Source organism: Salmo salar, chromosome 13, assembly GCF_965601325.2.
Source record: "Salmo salar chromosome 13, fSalSal1, whole genome shotgun sequence".
NCBI lineage: Eukaryota > Metazoa > Chordata > Actinopteri > Salmoniformes > Salmonidae > Salmo > Salmo salar.
The window spans coordinates 101563474-101576045 of NC_138303.1; the positions used below are offsets into that span (position 1 = coordinate 101563474).

A 12572-nucleotide genomic window follows, 5' to 3' on the forward strand; every position below is an offset into this window, starting at 1 on the left:
TAAAGTTTCTCTGTATTGATGGTTTGGTTTAGTTTGATCAAACTTTGTGTAAAATTTGGGTAATCTTGACATGTTTGACATTGCCCTCCTGTGGATGCTAAGGACTGGCTATTCAGTATTCCATTTATTTTACACCTAGGGTGTCTCTGGGATCTATTTATGCATAGCAGTGGTGGAAAAAGTACCCAATTGTCATACTTGAGTAAAATGTATAGAAAATGACTCAAGTAATGTAGTGAAGTAAAAGTAAAAGTTGTCAAAAATAGAAATAGTAAAGTACAGATACCCCAAAAAACGACTTAAGTAGTACTTAAGTATTTTTACTTAGTGTAAGTACTTTATACCACTGTGCAGATGATTGGTTTTGTCATTATGCCCCGCTTTCCCATGGAACTACATATGACACATGTTCAATGTTTTCTCATGTTACATGAAGATGTGTTGCATAATAATAGCCTGGAACAGAAAAATGTCAAAAGGTGAACACCAAAGGTTTGCCCAAATGCCAGATGAGCTGGTCCATCTTTAGCCCAGTGGTCCTGTCTAAATGGTTGTTTTTGGACAGAATGTTGATTATTTTGTTTTTTGTGTTAGAAATGCCTGTCCTGAATTCAGATCTGTCACGTGTGCTCCCTCTCCGGCCTCTAGGTAACCAGGCTGCTCGTTATGGCGCCAGACTTACCTGGAATCCATCACCGCCTTGATTACCTGCCCTATATGTGACACTCCCTTTGGTTCCTTCCCCAGGTGTCATTGTTTCTGTTCCAGTGTCATGTCTGTACGTTGTGCATGTTTCTTGTTTTGTATTAAGTTATTAATTTAAACACTCACTCCCTGAACTTGCTTCCCGACTCTCACCGCACATCGTTATAAGATCCCAGTTCAGTCCTGGTGAATGCTCTGGCAATTTGAGAGAAACCTTCAACATTGATGATACTTTAGCAATTAATATGATAATTAAATATATTTATTAATCCAAGATGGATAAAGTGTTCGTCAATCAAGCATTAATTTAGTCACAAAGACAACCAGCAACAATAGAAGTAGCAACAACAGCCAATAGAAAACAACAACATTTCAATCAATAGAATAGATTAGATTAGGTTGAGATTAGGTTAGGTTTAAAGTTTCCAACAGCTATGCAAACCACGCATTATACACTTCATTCACCCCAACCTCCTCTCTGCAGCAGAGAATTCTGCTCGTCACACTCCAATGTGTCCAGTAATAAGACATTTAACAAGTATGTATATTGACATTAAGTATAAATAGTATAGGATCAAATACACATCTGATCATTTGACGTACATGTTATAATGTTCTACTGTATGTCTGTTTTCTTCTTCGTATTAGGATCCAGTGTCTGACTTGAGGTACTGCCAGGAGTTGCTCCATTCTGCCTGGGGCAGTTCAACCGCGTGGAGTTGCATGTGGTGTTTGGGGCCGTTGTGTATGAGAGGCTCTGTGCCCTGGTTAAGCTGATGTGGGTGATTTGGGTTTGAGAGTCTCCATGATTGTTTCCACCGGTCTAGTGATACTGAGTTGTTGGATTCTGGGGCGACAGATAACCTCCAAGACTCTGCCCAGTCCTCCAACTGCTGCTGGTGCTGCTGCTGTGTCTTCCAACATTCAGACCATTCATTCTGAGGCATGTTGTCTTCAGCATGTTGTCTTCAGCACGTCCTCACCCTTCTGGTGAGGACGTAATGTTTTCATCAAGCTGGGAGATCAACAGATCATTGGACAGCTTGTGTTTTAGTGATACTGGGAGATACTGCCGATTCTGGGAGTCTATAGAGGCCCTGTATGAGTGATGTTCATGACAAAAACTCCAGGACTCACGCCAATCCTTCAGATATGGATTGTTGTTTTGGACATTGTTACCTGCGACCTTCCAAGATTCTATCCAACCTGGCAAGAAGCCATCGGGCTGTACTCTTTCTGTAATCATCTTGTTCTCAGCATGCTGCTTGTGTAAACGCTTGAGTGTCTTCCAAGCATCCTCCCACTCCAGAAGGTTTACTTTGTTATCCAAAGGCTTAGCATTCAGTAGTTTGTTGCTTTGTTCCCGGCTGAACGCTGGCCATCCCTGCTGCCAGGATGTTGTTTGTGTGTGCAGTAAGCGACTGAATAGCAGTGGTCGACACTTGAAGGGCTTTGCCCATTCATTGAAAGGTAGATTTCTGTCCTGCTTAAACGCCCTCCACCATTTTTTCTCAGATGGGACTTCCTTCTGTGGGGGCTTCAGGATTTTCCAGGAATCACCCCAGCTTGCCTGGTTAAGATTGTATTTGTAAGGCTGAGGAGGTGATGGTGTGCTGGCTTTCAGCATCTCCTCCTCTGGTTTTGGGGCTAGGGGCTGTGCCGTCTTGGGTGAGGTGGGGCTCTCGTCCTCTGGCTTGAACCTCCATGATTCTGCCCAATCATTCAAAGGAATCTCTATTAGATGTGACACATTTTTTGAGGAATCAGAATGGCTATCTTTTTCCTCCTCCTCCTCCTGTGTCTCAGTGTATTGGGTAGGCTTGATGGTCTTCCAGCATTCAGACCATTCATTCTGGACCATACAGTCAACACTCAAGAAACATTCAGTCTTATGCCTTGAGAAAAATACAACATCCTTTTGGGGTTTTAAGTCATTTTTATTTAGATTCATCCAAGATATCTTCCAGGAATCAGTCCATTCTGTTGAAGGATGTTCTTGTTCGTCTTTACCTGCTACAGCTTGCGCAGTTGACACTTTCCAAGACTCATGCCAGTTTGAGAAAGGTGTGTTAAGCTTGTAGAACTGAAGATGCAGTGGCACATGGGACATATCCAACTCTGATTCAGTTTCTTCTGAATCTGATTGGGACTGAGGATAAGGTTTCACAGATTTCCAGGACTCTATCCACTCATATGAAGATGGGATCTCCTCATCAAGCTGGGAGCTCAACAGCTCATTAGTCAGCAAGCATTTTGACATCATCATGGCATGATGGCAGTACTGGGAGTTCATAAAGGACTTGCAAAAGTGGTGTTCTTGGCATAAACTCCAGGACTCATGCCAATCCTTCCAATATGGATTGCTGTTTTGTTTCCAAGATTCTTTCCAACCTGGCAAGAAAGTATGTTGGGGAGGCATGGGGGTCTTCCAGGATTTAGACCATTCACTCTGAGGCATGCTGTCGACACCCCGCAACCTTTGGGTCTTGTACTTATTTGAGAAAAACACAACATCTCTTTGGGCTTTTGTGTTATTTTGATTTTGATTCTGACTATATATTTTCCAGGAACCTTTCCATCCATCTTCAATTGCTTCGTTATTTGCAGTTGACACTTTCCAAGACTCGTGCCAGTTTGAGAAAGGTGTGTTAAGCTTGTGGAACTGGAGATGCAGTGGCACATGGGACATTTCTACCTCTAATTCAGTCCCTTTGGGCTCTGACTGGGACTCTTGGGACTGGGACTGGGGCTGAGATTTCACAGATTTCCAGGACTCTATCCAATCTGATGAAGATGGGATCTCCTCATCAAGCTGGGAGATCAACAACTCATCGGAGAACACATGTTTTGACATCAACTGGGAGTCTATGGGGGCCTTGCACCAGTGGTGTTCTTGGCACAAACTCCAGGACTCGTGCCAATCCCTAAGATATCGGCCACTGTTTTGGACATTTTCACCTGCGACCTTCCAAGATTCTGTCCAGCCTGGGAAGAAGGCTTTGGGCTGTACTGTTTCTGTAATCATCTTGTTCTCAATGTATTGCTTGGATAAAGATCTGGATGTCTTCCAAGCGTCCTCCCACCCTGGAAGGTATACTTCGACATCCAAAGTCTTAGCTTTCAATAGTTTGTTGCTTTGTTCCCGGCTGAACACTGGCCATCCTCGCTGCCACCACTCTGTTTGCTGGTGAAGGATGAAACTGAATAACAGTGGTCGACACTTGAAGGGCCTTGCCCATTCGCTGAGAGGTAGGTATCTATCTGGCTTAAAATCCCTCCACCATTTTTCCTCAGGTTGGACTTCCTGCTCTGGGGGCTTCAGGCTTTTCCATGACTCATCCCAGCCCCCGGCTGGTTTGAGAACTTGGGGCTTTGCCCTCTTGGGTGGTTTCTTTTTGGGTGGTGGTGGTGGGGATGGAGCAGGTTTGGGAATCTTTGGTGGTGGTACCACCTTAAACATGGCTCCTTTGATGTCAGCATCAATGTCTGGGATCACCGCAACCTTTCTGAAGTCAGATATGTCGCTGCCCTTTCCTTTCTTCTCCGCTGCCGTAGGGGTTCCATTTTTGTTCGCCAAGCAAGACTGCCACTTTTTGTAAAGCCTGTGGAAGACAGCACCACAGCAGGGTACATTTTTTTATAATAACACAATAATATTAAACTGCCCTTATACTGTAGGTTGTTATTCAATAGTCACTTTTTAAAAACAATTAAATCGTTTTTTTAATCAAAGCCAGCATGAAATTTTATAATGCATTGCGGTGTATTACATATTATAAACTGGTTGGTTCGAGCCCTGAATGCTGATTGGCTGACAGCTGTGGTATATCAGACCGTATATCACGGGTATGACAAAACATTTATACTGCTCTAATTACGTTGATAACCAGTGTATAATAGCAATAAGGCACCTCAGAGGTTTGCGGTAAATGGGCTGTTAAGACGCCTTGCGTCTTGCTTAATAGCCCTTAGACGTGGTATATTGGCCATATACCACACCCCCTCAGGCCTTATTGCTTAATTGCACACACATTATCAAGGTGTTATGGCTGACAAAGCTGATCCTATAGGTCCCTGGGCATTCAAAGATTGACATGCTTTAAGAAATAGAGTGGATAATGATATGATGCCATGATGCCACACTGTCTTAAAAAATATGTATTTGAATCCAAACCATGAATATAGTTGATGTACTTTGAAGTGATAGTTCACTTTTTGGAAGAAAATTAATTTTGAGAAAGGTTAATGTGAGTCATTGTATGTTCAGTCTTACCCATTCAAGGCACTCTTTCCTTGTCTCTCCTTTTCCAGTTGTCCCTTCTGACTGAACTGCTTAGCTCTGTTCTCCCATTGGTTCATGAGCTGGAAGCTGTCGTACACTGTCCCTTTATCCCTGTCTGACGACATCATGCCACCTCCTGACAGGAAAACACATAGCGTGTATAACACCATTTTAGTGTAGCCCAGAGACAATGGTATGAATGAATGAGATAAATATTAAGGCTCGTATAAGTTCAAGAGTATAAGAGTTCAGGTTCAAGAGTTTTTATTTCCCACAAAATAAAGGCATGTCACCCGGTGCAAACACAATAATACAGAAATAAAAATTACCATTTTAAAGCTCCAAATTCATCAAATACGTTTATACAGTCAAAGTGCAGTGTAAGTGCCCATAAAAGATGCAGCTATTTTTGGGAGAGCAACAGCTGTTCCATGGACACCATAAACAGCCACTAAGGCTAATACAAGCTAGCTAGTTGGAATAACAGAAAATAACTGGTTTTGAATTTCACTAACTAACAAAGATTAGCTAGCTCTTACTTCTTGGCCAGGGCTCCCGTGAAAAAAATAGATTCCTTTCCCAATGTCACTGGTCTGGATAAAGAACGATAAATATATAGAATCTTCCTCCCTTGCTCCTTTACTGTGTGTACAGCGCACTGTTTCTTGTCTGTGTGACTTGCCAAACTGACTCACCCCCTGTGCTATAATTGGCTGAGAAACTGAAGAAGCTTCAATCGTGGGATGAATCCAATCCCAGGTTGTGGTTTATACTGTAGATTCATTACAAAGACAAACAGTTCCACTGAAATATGAGAAAAGTTAAATATCATATGGCCATGCCATGAGTTCTATGTAACCTATGATTCTGAAGAAAAAGGATATTTCAAAATTCAGGAGAATTGAAATTGAATGTATTTGTTTAAATAACCTCAATCTGACTTTTCCTCACCTCCATTATTTTATTTTCCCTAATATGCTTAGCTCTTCCCATGCTACAAACTGGTATTGTATTTCAATTTGCAAAAGCATTGAGTTCAGGGGCCTTAAATAACTATGATACTGATATTTGTAGAGTAAACTCATTCATTCTGTAATCCACTATATGTTATAAATTGTAAAATCAATGTCTCTTGTCACTTGGATAAAAATGGTTTATATGTCTCTGTGTCAGGTCTGGATGGCTCTGTGCTCTATTTAAACCACGGTGACTCTGATCTATTTTTACAGGATTGGATGGTTTTGTCATGCCATCACTATGACAAGTGCTCACTACTTATCCTGGGTTCCCTAAAACACTCCAACTTTGAGTCCATGTGGTGTGCCATTCATGGGACAAGTGGCCCAGTAGACATTCTTGGAATTCATATCCCAGTGAACATGAACAACCTCGACAGAACTTCGAGGCCAAATTTGCCATATTTTTCAAACAAGGAAAAGCATACATTTTTCAATTTACATTAATACATGCATAAGTTGTCTTGTCTAAAGTCTCTTCCATATGTTTTTTTTCCAAACGTTATTGTCACGTCCTGACCATAGAAAGCTTTTATTTTCTATGGTAGAGTAGGTCAGGGCGTGACTGGGGGGTTAATCTAGTTTATATTTTCTATGTGGGGTTCTAGTTTAGTTTTTCTGTTTGGGTGATTTGTATGATTCCAATTAGAGGCAGCTGGTAATTGTTGTCTCTAATTGGGGATCATACTTAAGTAGCATGTTTTCCACCTGTGGGTTATGGGATATTGTGTTTGTGTAGTTTCATTGTCGTCACGTTTCGTTTATTATGTTGCATAGTTTCACTTTATATTAAAGATGTGGAACGCTACTCACACTGCGCCTTGGTCCGTCTATACACACACGTGACAGTTATGAACAAAAGAATATTCAAATTACATGGAACAAATGAGAATTCCAAATAGAATGTATGATTATGTAACATGGGGGATTTAAATTATACATATAGCTGCTCCTGCTGACGACACCATTTAATACTTGATTTTTTTTTTTTAAATAAAAAGGTAGCATAGAGGGAAGGTCCTCAAGCAAAAAAAATGTAAGAATGGAGCAGTGAAAAAATAAAACACTTGACAGTACTGAAATCATGGAAAGCGCACTACACAGTAGCACAAAATGATTTTTAATTGAATTAACTAATATTTAAAGTGCAACTGAGCACAAGAACCCACTTCTCTGGTTGAAAATGACCTGTGCCATCGATTTCAGTCAAACATTTATTCCAGTACCAAAATCTGTAAGTAGGATAATTGGTCATAATGTCAATATATTCCAAAACAGTTTTGTAAGATTTGTGTAACTGAGGATGTCAAAACTTAACATGAGTTGGGTTGTGATTTAAATCCTGCCCCCATTGGCTCACTGCATGGCAGTCTAATCACGACTGGCAGTAATCAAATCCTCCGGATAACAGCTGCCCAGTTCACGCTATCCAATCACTCACCAGAATAAACTTACAACCCACCCATTTATTTACAGGCAGCCAAACTAACCATTAGCACACAACACCTTGGACTTGTTTAGACAATATATACCGTTTAAGATATTGTCACAAATGTTATTTTGAAAGAATATTCATGTTTTTTTGGGGGGGGGGGGTTTAAACGGCATGGGCTTTCAAACATCCTCACATTCGTGAGCTAACGTTAGCATCACAAACAATTTTCATTAAAGAGAGCTACATCTAGAATGCAGGAAATGCAGTATGCTTGAGGCTTCCCTGACCGATCATGTTGGCATGCTGCATCTCACGGTTCATAAGCCAGTCGGTATGGTGGCCTGTTTGGGGCGGTGACTGAAGAGGGACAAACAAAACACACCCACATTGAACTACAACTCCAAGACATAAATCTAAATGTTCTTAATGAGTAACGAAAAATCCCAAGCGGAATCGGCAAGTTAGCGCCTCTTTAATGTTATTACAAGCAATATTTCAAGGTTACAGTTGTGTGTCTAATACAACAAGGCATTCATGTAAGACTTCAGTGTTTAAATGCAATATTCAATTAAGGCTAGTAAAAGTATCTTAAAGCACAGCAACTATAGACAGGTTGGTTGTTGAGCAACCAGCACATGCAGAGCTATGGGGCAAAACAAACAGTTGGCTTAGATTGAATAAATATAATTGATTTGTCAAATGTTTATTGAAAACATACATTTACACAATGAGCACTTGTCTCAAATACACTGCTACTGTTGGTTTGCTAGCTAGCAAATTTGCCATATTAGCATTGACATGAAACCAGTCAAAACACCTCAACAAGACACATAAAGAACATGAAACTAGTCACTTACGATTCCCCACAGGCAGTTTGTCATTGTTGGAAGCTATCTGGCCATCCAGAATCACAACTCACCATTGAAATGTGTGAATCGTTTATGACGTTATCAGCTAACCCATCTATAGTGCACACAGCAAACTGTATTAAGTGTAACAAAAAATGCATTCATCTCACTCAAAAATGTCTGAAAGACTTTAAAGTGCTACATGCATGGTATAGCCAAGCCCACAAACACACAAAAAAACAAGAATTACCTTTGCTGACTGTCTCCAAGTCCCCACAGACACTGAGCCGACAAGATGTACTCAGAATGTCACAATAAACACAGAGACTAGATATAATTATTTTCAACTGTGATTGGGAGTTCAGTCCATAGGCTAGAGCTAGTCTAAGGACTTGGAGGTAGCAGCGGCTCTTTTTTCCTCTTCCTGGTTGGCAGGAAATGCAGCCATTTTAAGATAACAGGAGGAGACGCATGCTCCGCAGTCACACCTGCAATCAATTAAGACAAAACACAAAGAATCAGTTTGAACAGACCAATAGGAGGCATGTAACATGACTATGTTAATTAACTCAACAATATCAGCTACACCCTGTCACATCCTTGCCCACGTAAAAATAAAATGTGTCCCACATTCGCTAATATCAAACACTACATATCTGAAAAGGAAGCTTCTTCGGGTTTCTTGAAGTCAACTAGTGCAGCTCTGTCAGTTTGGGTCCTGATGGAATTAGGAAATGCCTACAGTCAGAGACAGAGGAGGAAGCGAAACATCTCACTCCTTAATTCTTTCTGGTTCATATACAGTACAGTCAATTAACTAATTATACCAGACCCGAGAGCCACTCCTTAAGTAGACCGGAACTGTGACCATTTTTTTCAATGGTAAACGTCGTAAGATATCTTCATTTATCCACCATCTTTTCTAAAGTTTATCTGCTGACAAAAATATTACCCAAGGGCCCTCAGCCCACAATCCCCCACAGCCTAATCCCATCTGCATACATACACTTTACAAAATCCTTGCCATAACATCTCACTTTCTACCAGCCTTCTTTTCCTTCCCTTTCCTTTCCTTACATGTCCCATCACATACTGTTAACAGTTTTCTTCGAGTTTGGTCTTTTAAAAGTTACTTTAAGTTAATTAGGTTATAATGATAGTAATGCATGGTTGTCATTGTTTTTGTCTTAACCTAAATGTGTTGTTTATTTGTTTGTAATGTTTGCTTGCTTCATGGCTGTCATGGTAATTAAGTCCTATTGTCCCCAGTCCGTATTGTGTCCAAGAAAACAAAGAAACAAAAACAAAAAACAAAACAAAAAAAGCCCTCCGCCCCTTTTCCTTAGATGGGAAAAAAGTTGTTTTGACATCTGGGAGTCCATAGAAACCTTCCACCAGCGATGCTCTTGGCAGAAACTCCACGAGTCACGCCAATCCTTCAGGCTTGGAGGATTATTTTGAACATTGTCACCAGAGAGCCTCCTTGCCTCTCTCCAACCTGTCAAGGCTTTGGGCTTTACTGTCTCTGTAACCGTCAAGTCCTCAGTGTGCTGCTTGGCTAAAGGCTTGGGCGTCTTCCAAGCATCCCCCCATTCTGTAAGATTTACATTGTCATCCAAAGGCTTAGCATTCAGTCGTTTATCATTTTGTTCCTCTGTGAACTCTGGCCATTCCTGCTCCCAAGCCTCCAGAGATACTTGTTCTTTAATGTTCAACAACAGTGGTTGAGTCTTCCAGGCTTCTGACCAATTATCGACATCAAGTATGTCCGATGAAGCCTGAGTTATTTGGGGGGCATCAAACTGCGATTTCTTGGGTGGTTCACATTTCTTTGTGGGTGGTATGGGTGGAGGTACCACCTTGGCCTGGCCTCCAAACCTGGCCTCCAAACCTGGCCTCCAAACCTGGTCTCCAAACCTGGACTCCAAATGTGCTGCTTCAATGTCAGCATCATTGTCAAGGCTCATCACGATTTTTCTGGAGTCAGACATGTCATCGCCCGTCCCTGTCTTCACAGTTTCTGCAATCATCTGATTCTCTGTGTGCTGCTTGAGTGAAGGCTTGGACGTCCTACAAACTTTCTTCCACCATGGAAGATTTACTGTGTCATCCTGAGGAGGTGACGGTTTTCTAGCAAGCAGCTTCTTCTCCTTGGGTTGTGGGGCTGGGGGCTTTGCGCTCTTGGGTACGGTGGGCTTATTTTCCTCAGAGCTCTCCTTCCTCAGCTGAAGGAGTGGTTCATGTTTCTTCTCATGAGTTGGTGGCTCAGATTTATGTATATTTGGTGGAGGTGCCACTTTAGACCTGAAGTTAGACATGTCGCTGTTCTTTCCTTTCTTCTCCACTGCCGTAGATGTTCTATTTCTGCTGATTGCCAAGCGATTCTGCCACTCTCTGAAAGCCTTTACTTTTTCTGTAATGCCCCTGTTTTCTGTGTGCTGCTTGGGTAAAGGCCTGGACATCTTCCAAGAATCCTTCCACTCTTTAAGGTTAACTTTGTCATCCAAAGGTTTAACTTTCAGTAGTTTGTTGCTTTTTTCCCGGCTGAACGTTGGCCATCCCCGCTGCCACGACAATGTTTGGTCGTAAAGGATTCTACTGAACTGCAGTGGTCGACACTTAAAGGGCTTTGACCATTCACTTGGACCATTCGGTAGTTCTCTATCCCTAATACCCCTCCACCATTTTCCCTCAGATCGTCTTTGTAAGTCTTTGTAAGAGAGAATGACTTTGGGCAGAGGAGGAGGTGATGGTTTAGGTGGGGTGGGCTTCTTCTCCACTGGCTTGGGGATCTCTATCTTCACCCGTCGTGGTGATTTCTTGGGAGTGGGTGGGGGTGGGGGCGGGGGCGGGGCTGCGTCTAGTGGAGGATCAAGCCTAAACCGTTTCAGTAGAGGACAATACACCATCTTTCTGCCCTTTCCTTTCTTCTCCAATGCCATCAGTCGAATGTGCCGCTCTTTAATAAGCCTACGGATGAACACACAGAACCATAGCGAATTAGAAAAAAACAACACCATAACATTATTGAGGAGATGATCAAGAATCGTGTTGAGGATGGGGAGAAAATTAGAGGCAGACCATGAAACAGACCAGACCTCAACAACCCCCATGTCTGTCTGTCTGTCTGAAAGTCTGTCTGAAAGTCTGTCTGAAAGTCTGTCTGAAAGTCTTTCTGAAAGTCTGTGTTCATGTATTAGATTTGTTTTGTGATTTTACCGATTCAGGTCTCTATTTTCCTGCCCCTCCTTCTCCTGTCGTCCCTTCTCACTGATCTTCTGAGGTCTGTTCTCCCAAGGGTCTCGAAGCTGGCAGGGGTCGAACGCGATCCCTTTACCAAACACAGCCCTTTTATCCCTGTCTGACGACATCATGCCACCTCCTGACAGAAAAAAACACATAGCATGTATGACAGCATGTTAGTATTGTCCAGACACTGGCATTCATTTATTGCAGATCTGGGATGAGTGTAGTTTTAAAGGCCCAATGCAGCCATTTTATATCAATATCAAATCATTTCTGGGTAAAAACTGTGATTGTTTTCAATCAAAATGGTCAAAAAACTAAATTGCTTCTTAGCAAAGAGCAATGCCTAACTATTATTTGGCAATAGTTTTAAATTTATCATCAAATATTTTTGACTCGTTTACAGAAGCTGTATTTTCAAATAAACTATGATGTACAATCATTTCTGGCACAGGCCTGATTTATTGATATGCATGCAAGCCACTCTCCGGAATAAGTGTCCATATCTACAGCAGCTATTTTTGGTAGAGCAACAACAGCTGTTCCTTGAACACCCTAAATAGCCACTGAGGCTAACACTATCTAGCTAGCTAGTACAGAAAAACAGGCCTTATCTACTTTACAGACTTTATAATCCATTACACAGACTATCTAGCCTTTACTTCTTAGCTAGGGCTCCCATAAAACAGAGATTTATATCTCAATGGGACAATTGTTCATAACTAAATGATAAATAAATAAATAAATACAATGTCCCTACCTTGCTCCTTCACTGTGAGTGGGAACGGTGTTTGTGCTTGTCTTAGACCCGCCCCCAATGCTTCGATTGGCTAAAAAAACTCACTGGCATTTGGGCTGAATCAAATTATGGATTACGCCTTTAAGATTTAAATCAAGCATTTCCACATTATTTTCAAATATCCATAACACATCATAAATTCCATGCAGTTTATAACACTGAGTTTAAGGGTAATCTGAGTCCTCACCCATATTTTCCTCTAAAGGTTTATGGTCTTCCCACACTACTTACTTACAAAAGT

At 41.5% G+C, this 12572-nt stretch overlaps 1 protein-coding gene across 1 annotated transcript; it reads right to left on the reverse strand.

Moving 5' to 3' along the window:
* Positions 1 to 949: 949 nt before the first annotated feature.
* Positions 950 to 12344, reverse strand: LOC106568414 (uncharacterized). The gene is made up of 5 exons (XM_014138736.3): positions 12293 to 12344; positions 11506 to 11668; positions 5527 to 11256; positions 4979 to 5123; positions 950 to 4307 (listed from the first exon to the last, which is right to left on the reverse strand). The coding sequence occupies exons 2-3, from the start codon at positions 11658 to 11660 to the stop codon at positions 9543 to 9545; spliced, it is 1869 nt and encodes a 622-aa protein (XP_013994211.3). The 5' UTR covers positions 11661 to 11668; positions 12293 to 12344; the 3' UTR covers positions 950 to 4307; positions 4979 to 5123; positions 5527 to 9542.
* Positions 12345 to 12572: the final 228 nt, after the last annotated feature.

What these genes read in the sequence shown, in the direction of transcription:
- LOC106568414 (XM_014138736.3), bottom strand. Translation starts at nt 11,660, where the DNA reads ATGATGTCGTCAGACAGGGATAAAAGGGCTGTGTTTGGTAAAGGGATC. An exon ending in GAAAATAGAGACCTGAATCG is followed by an intron (nt 11,257 to 11,505) that starts GTAAAATCACAA and finishes GTTCATCCGTAG; the next exon opens with GCTTATTAAAGAGCGGCACA.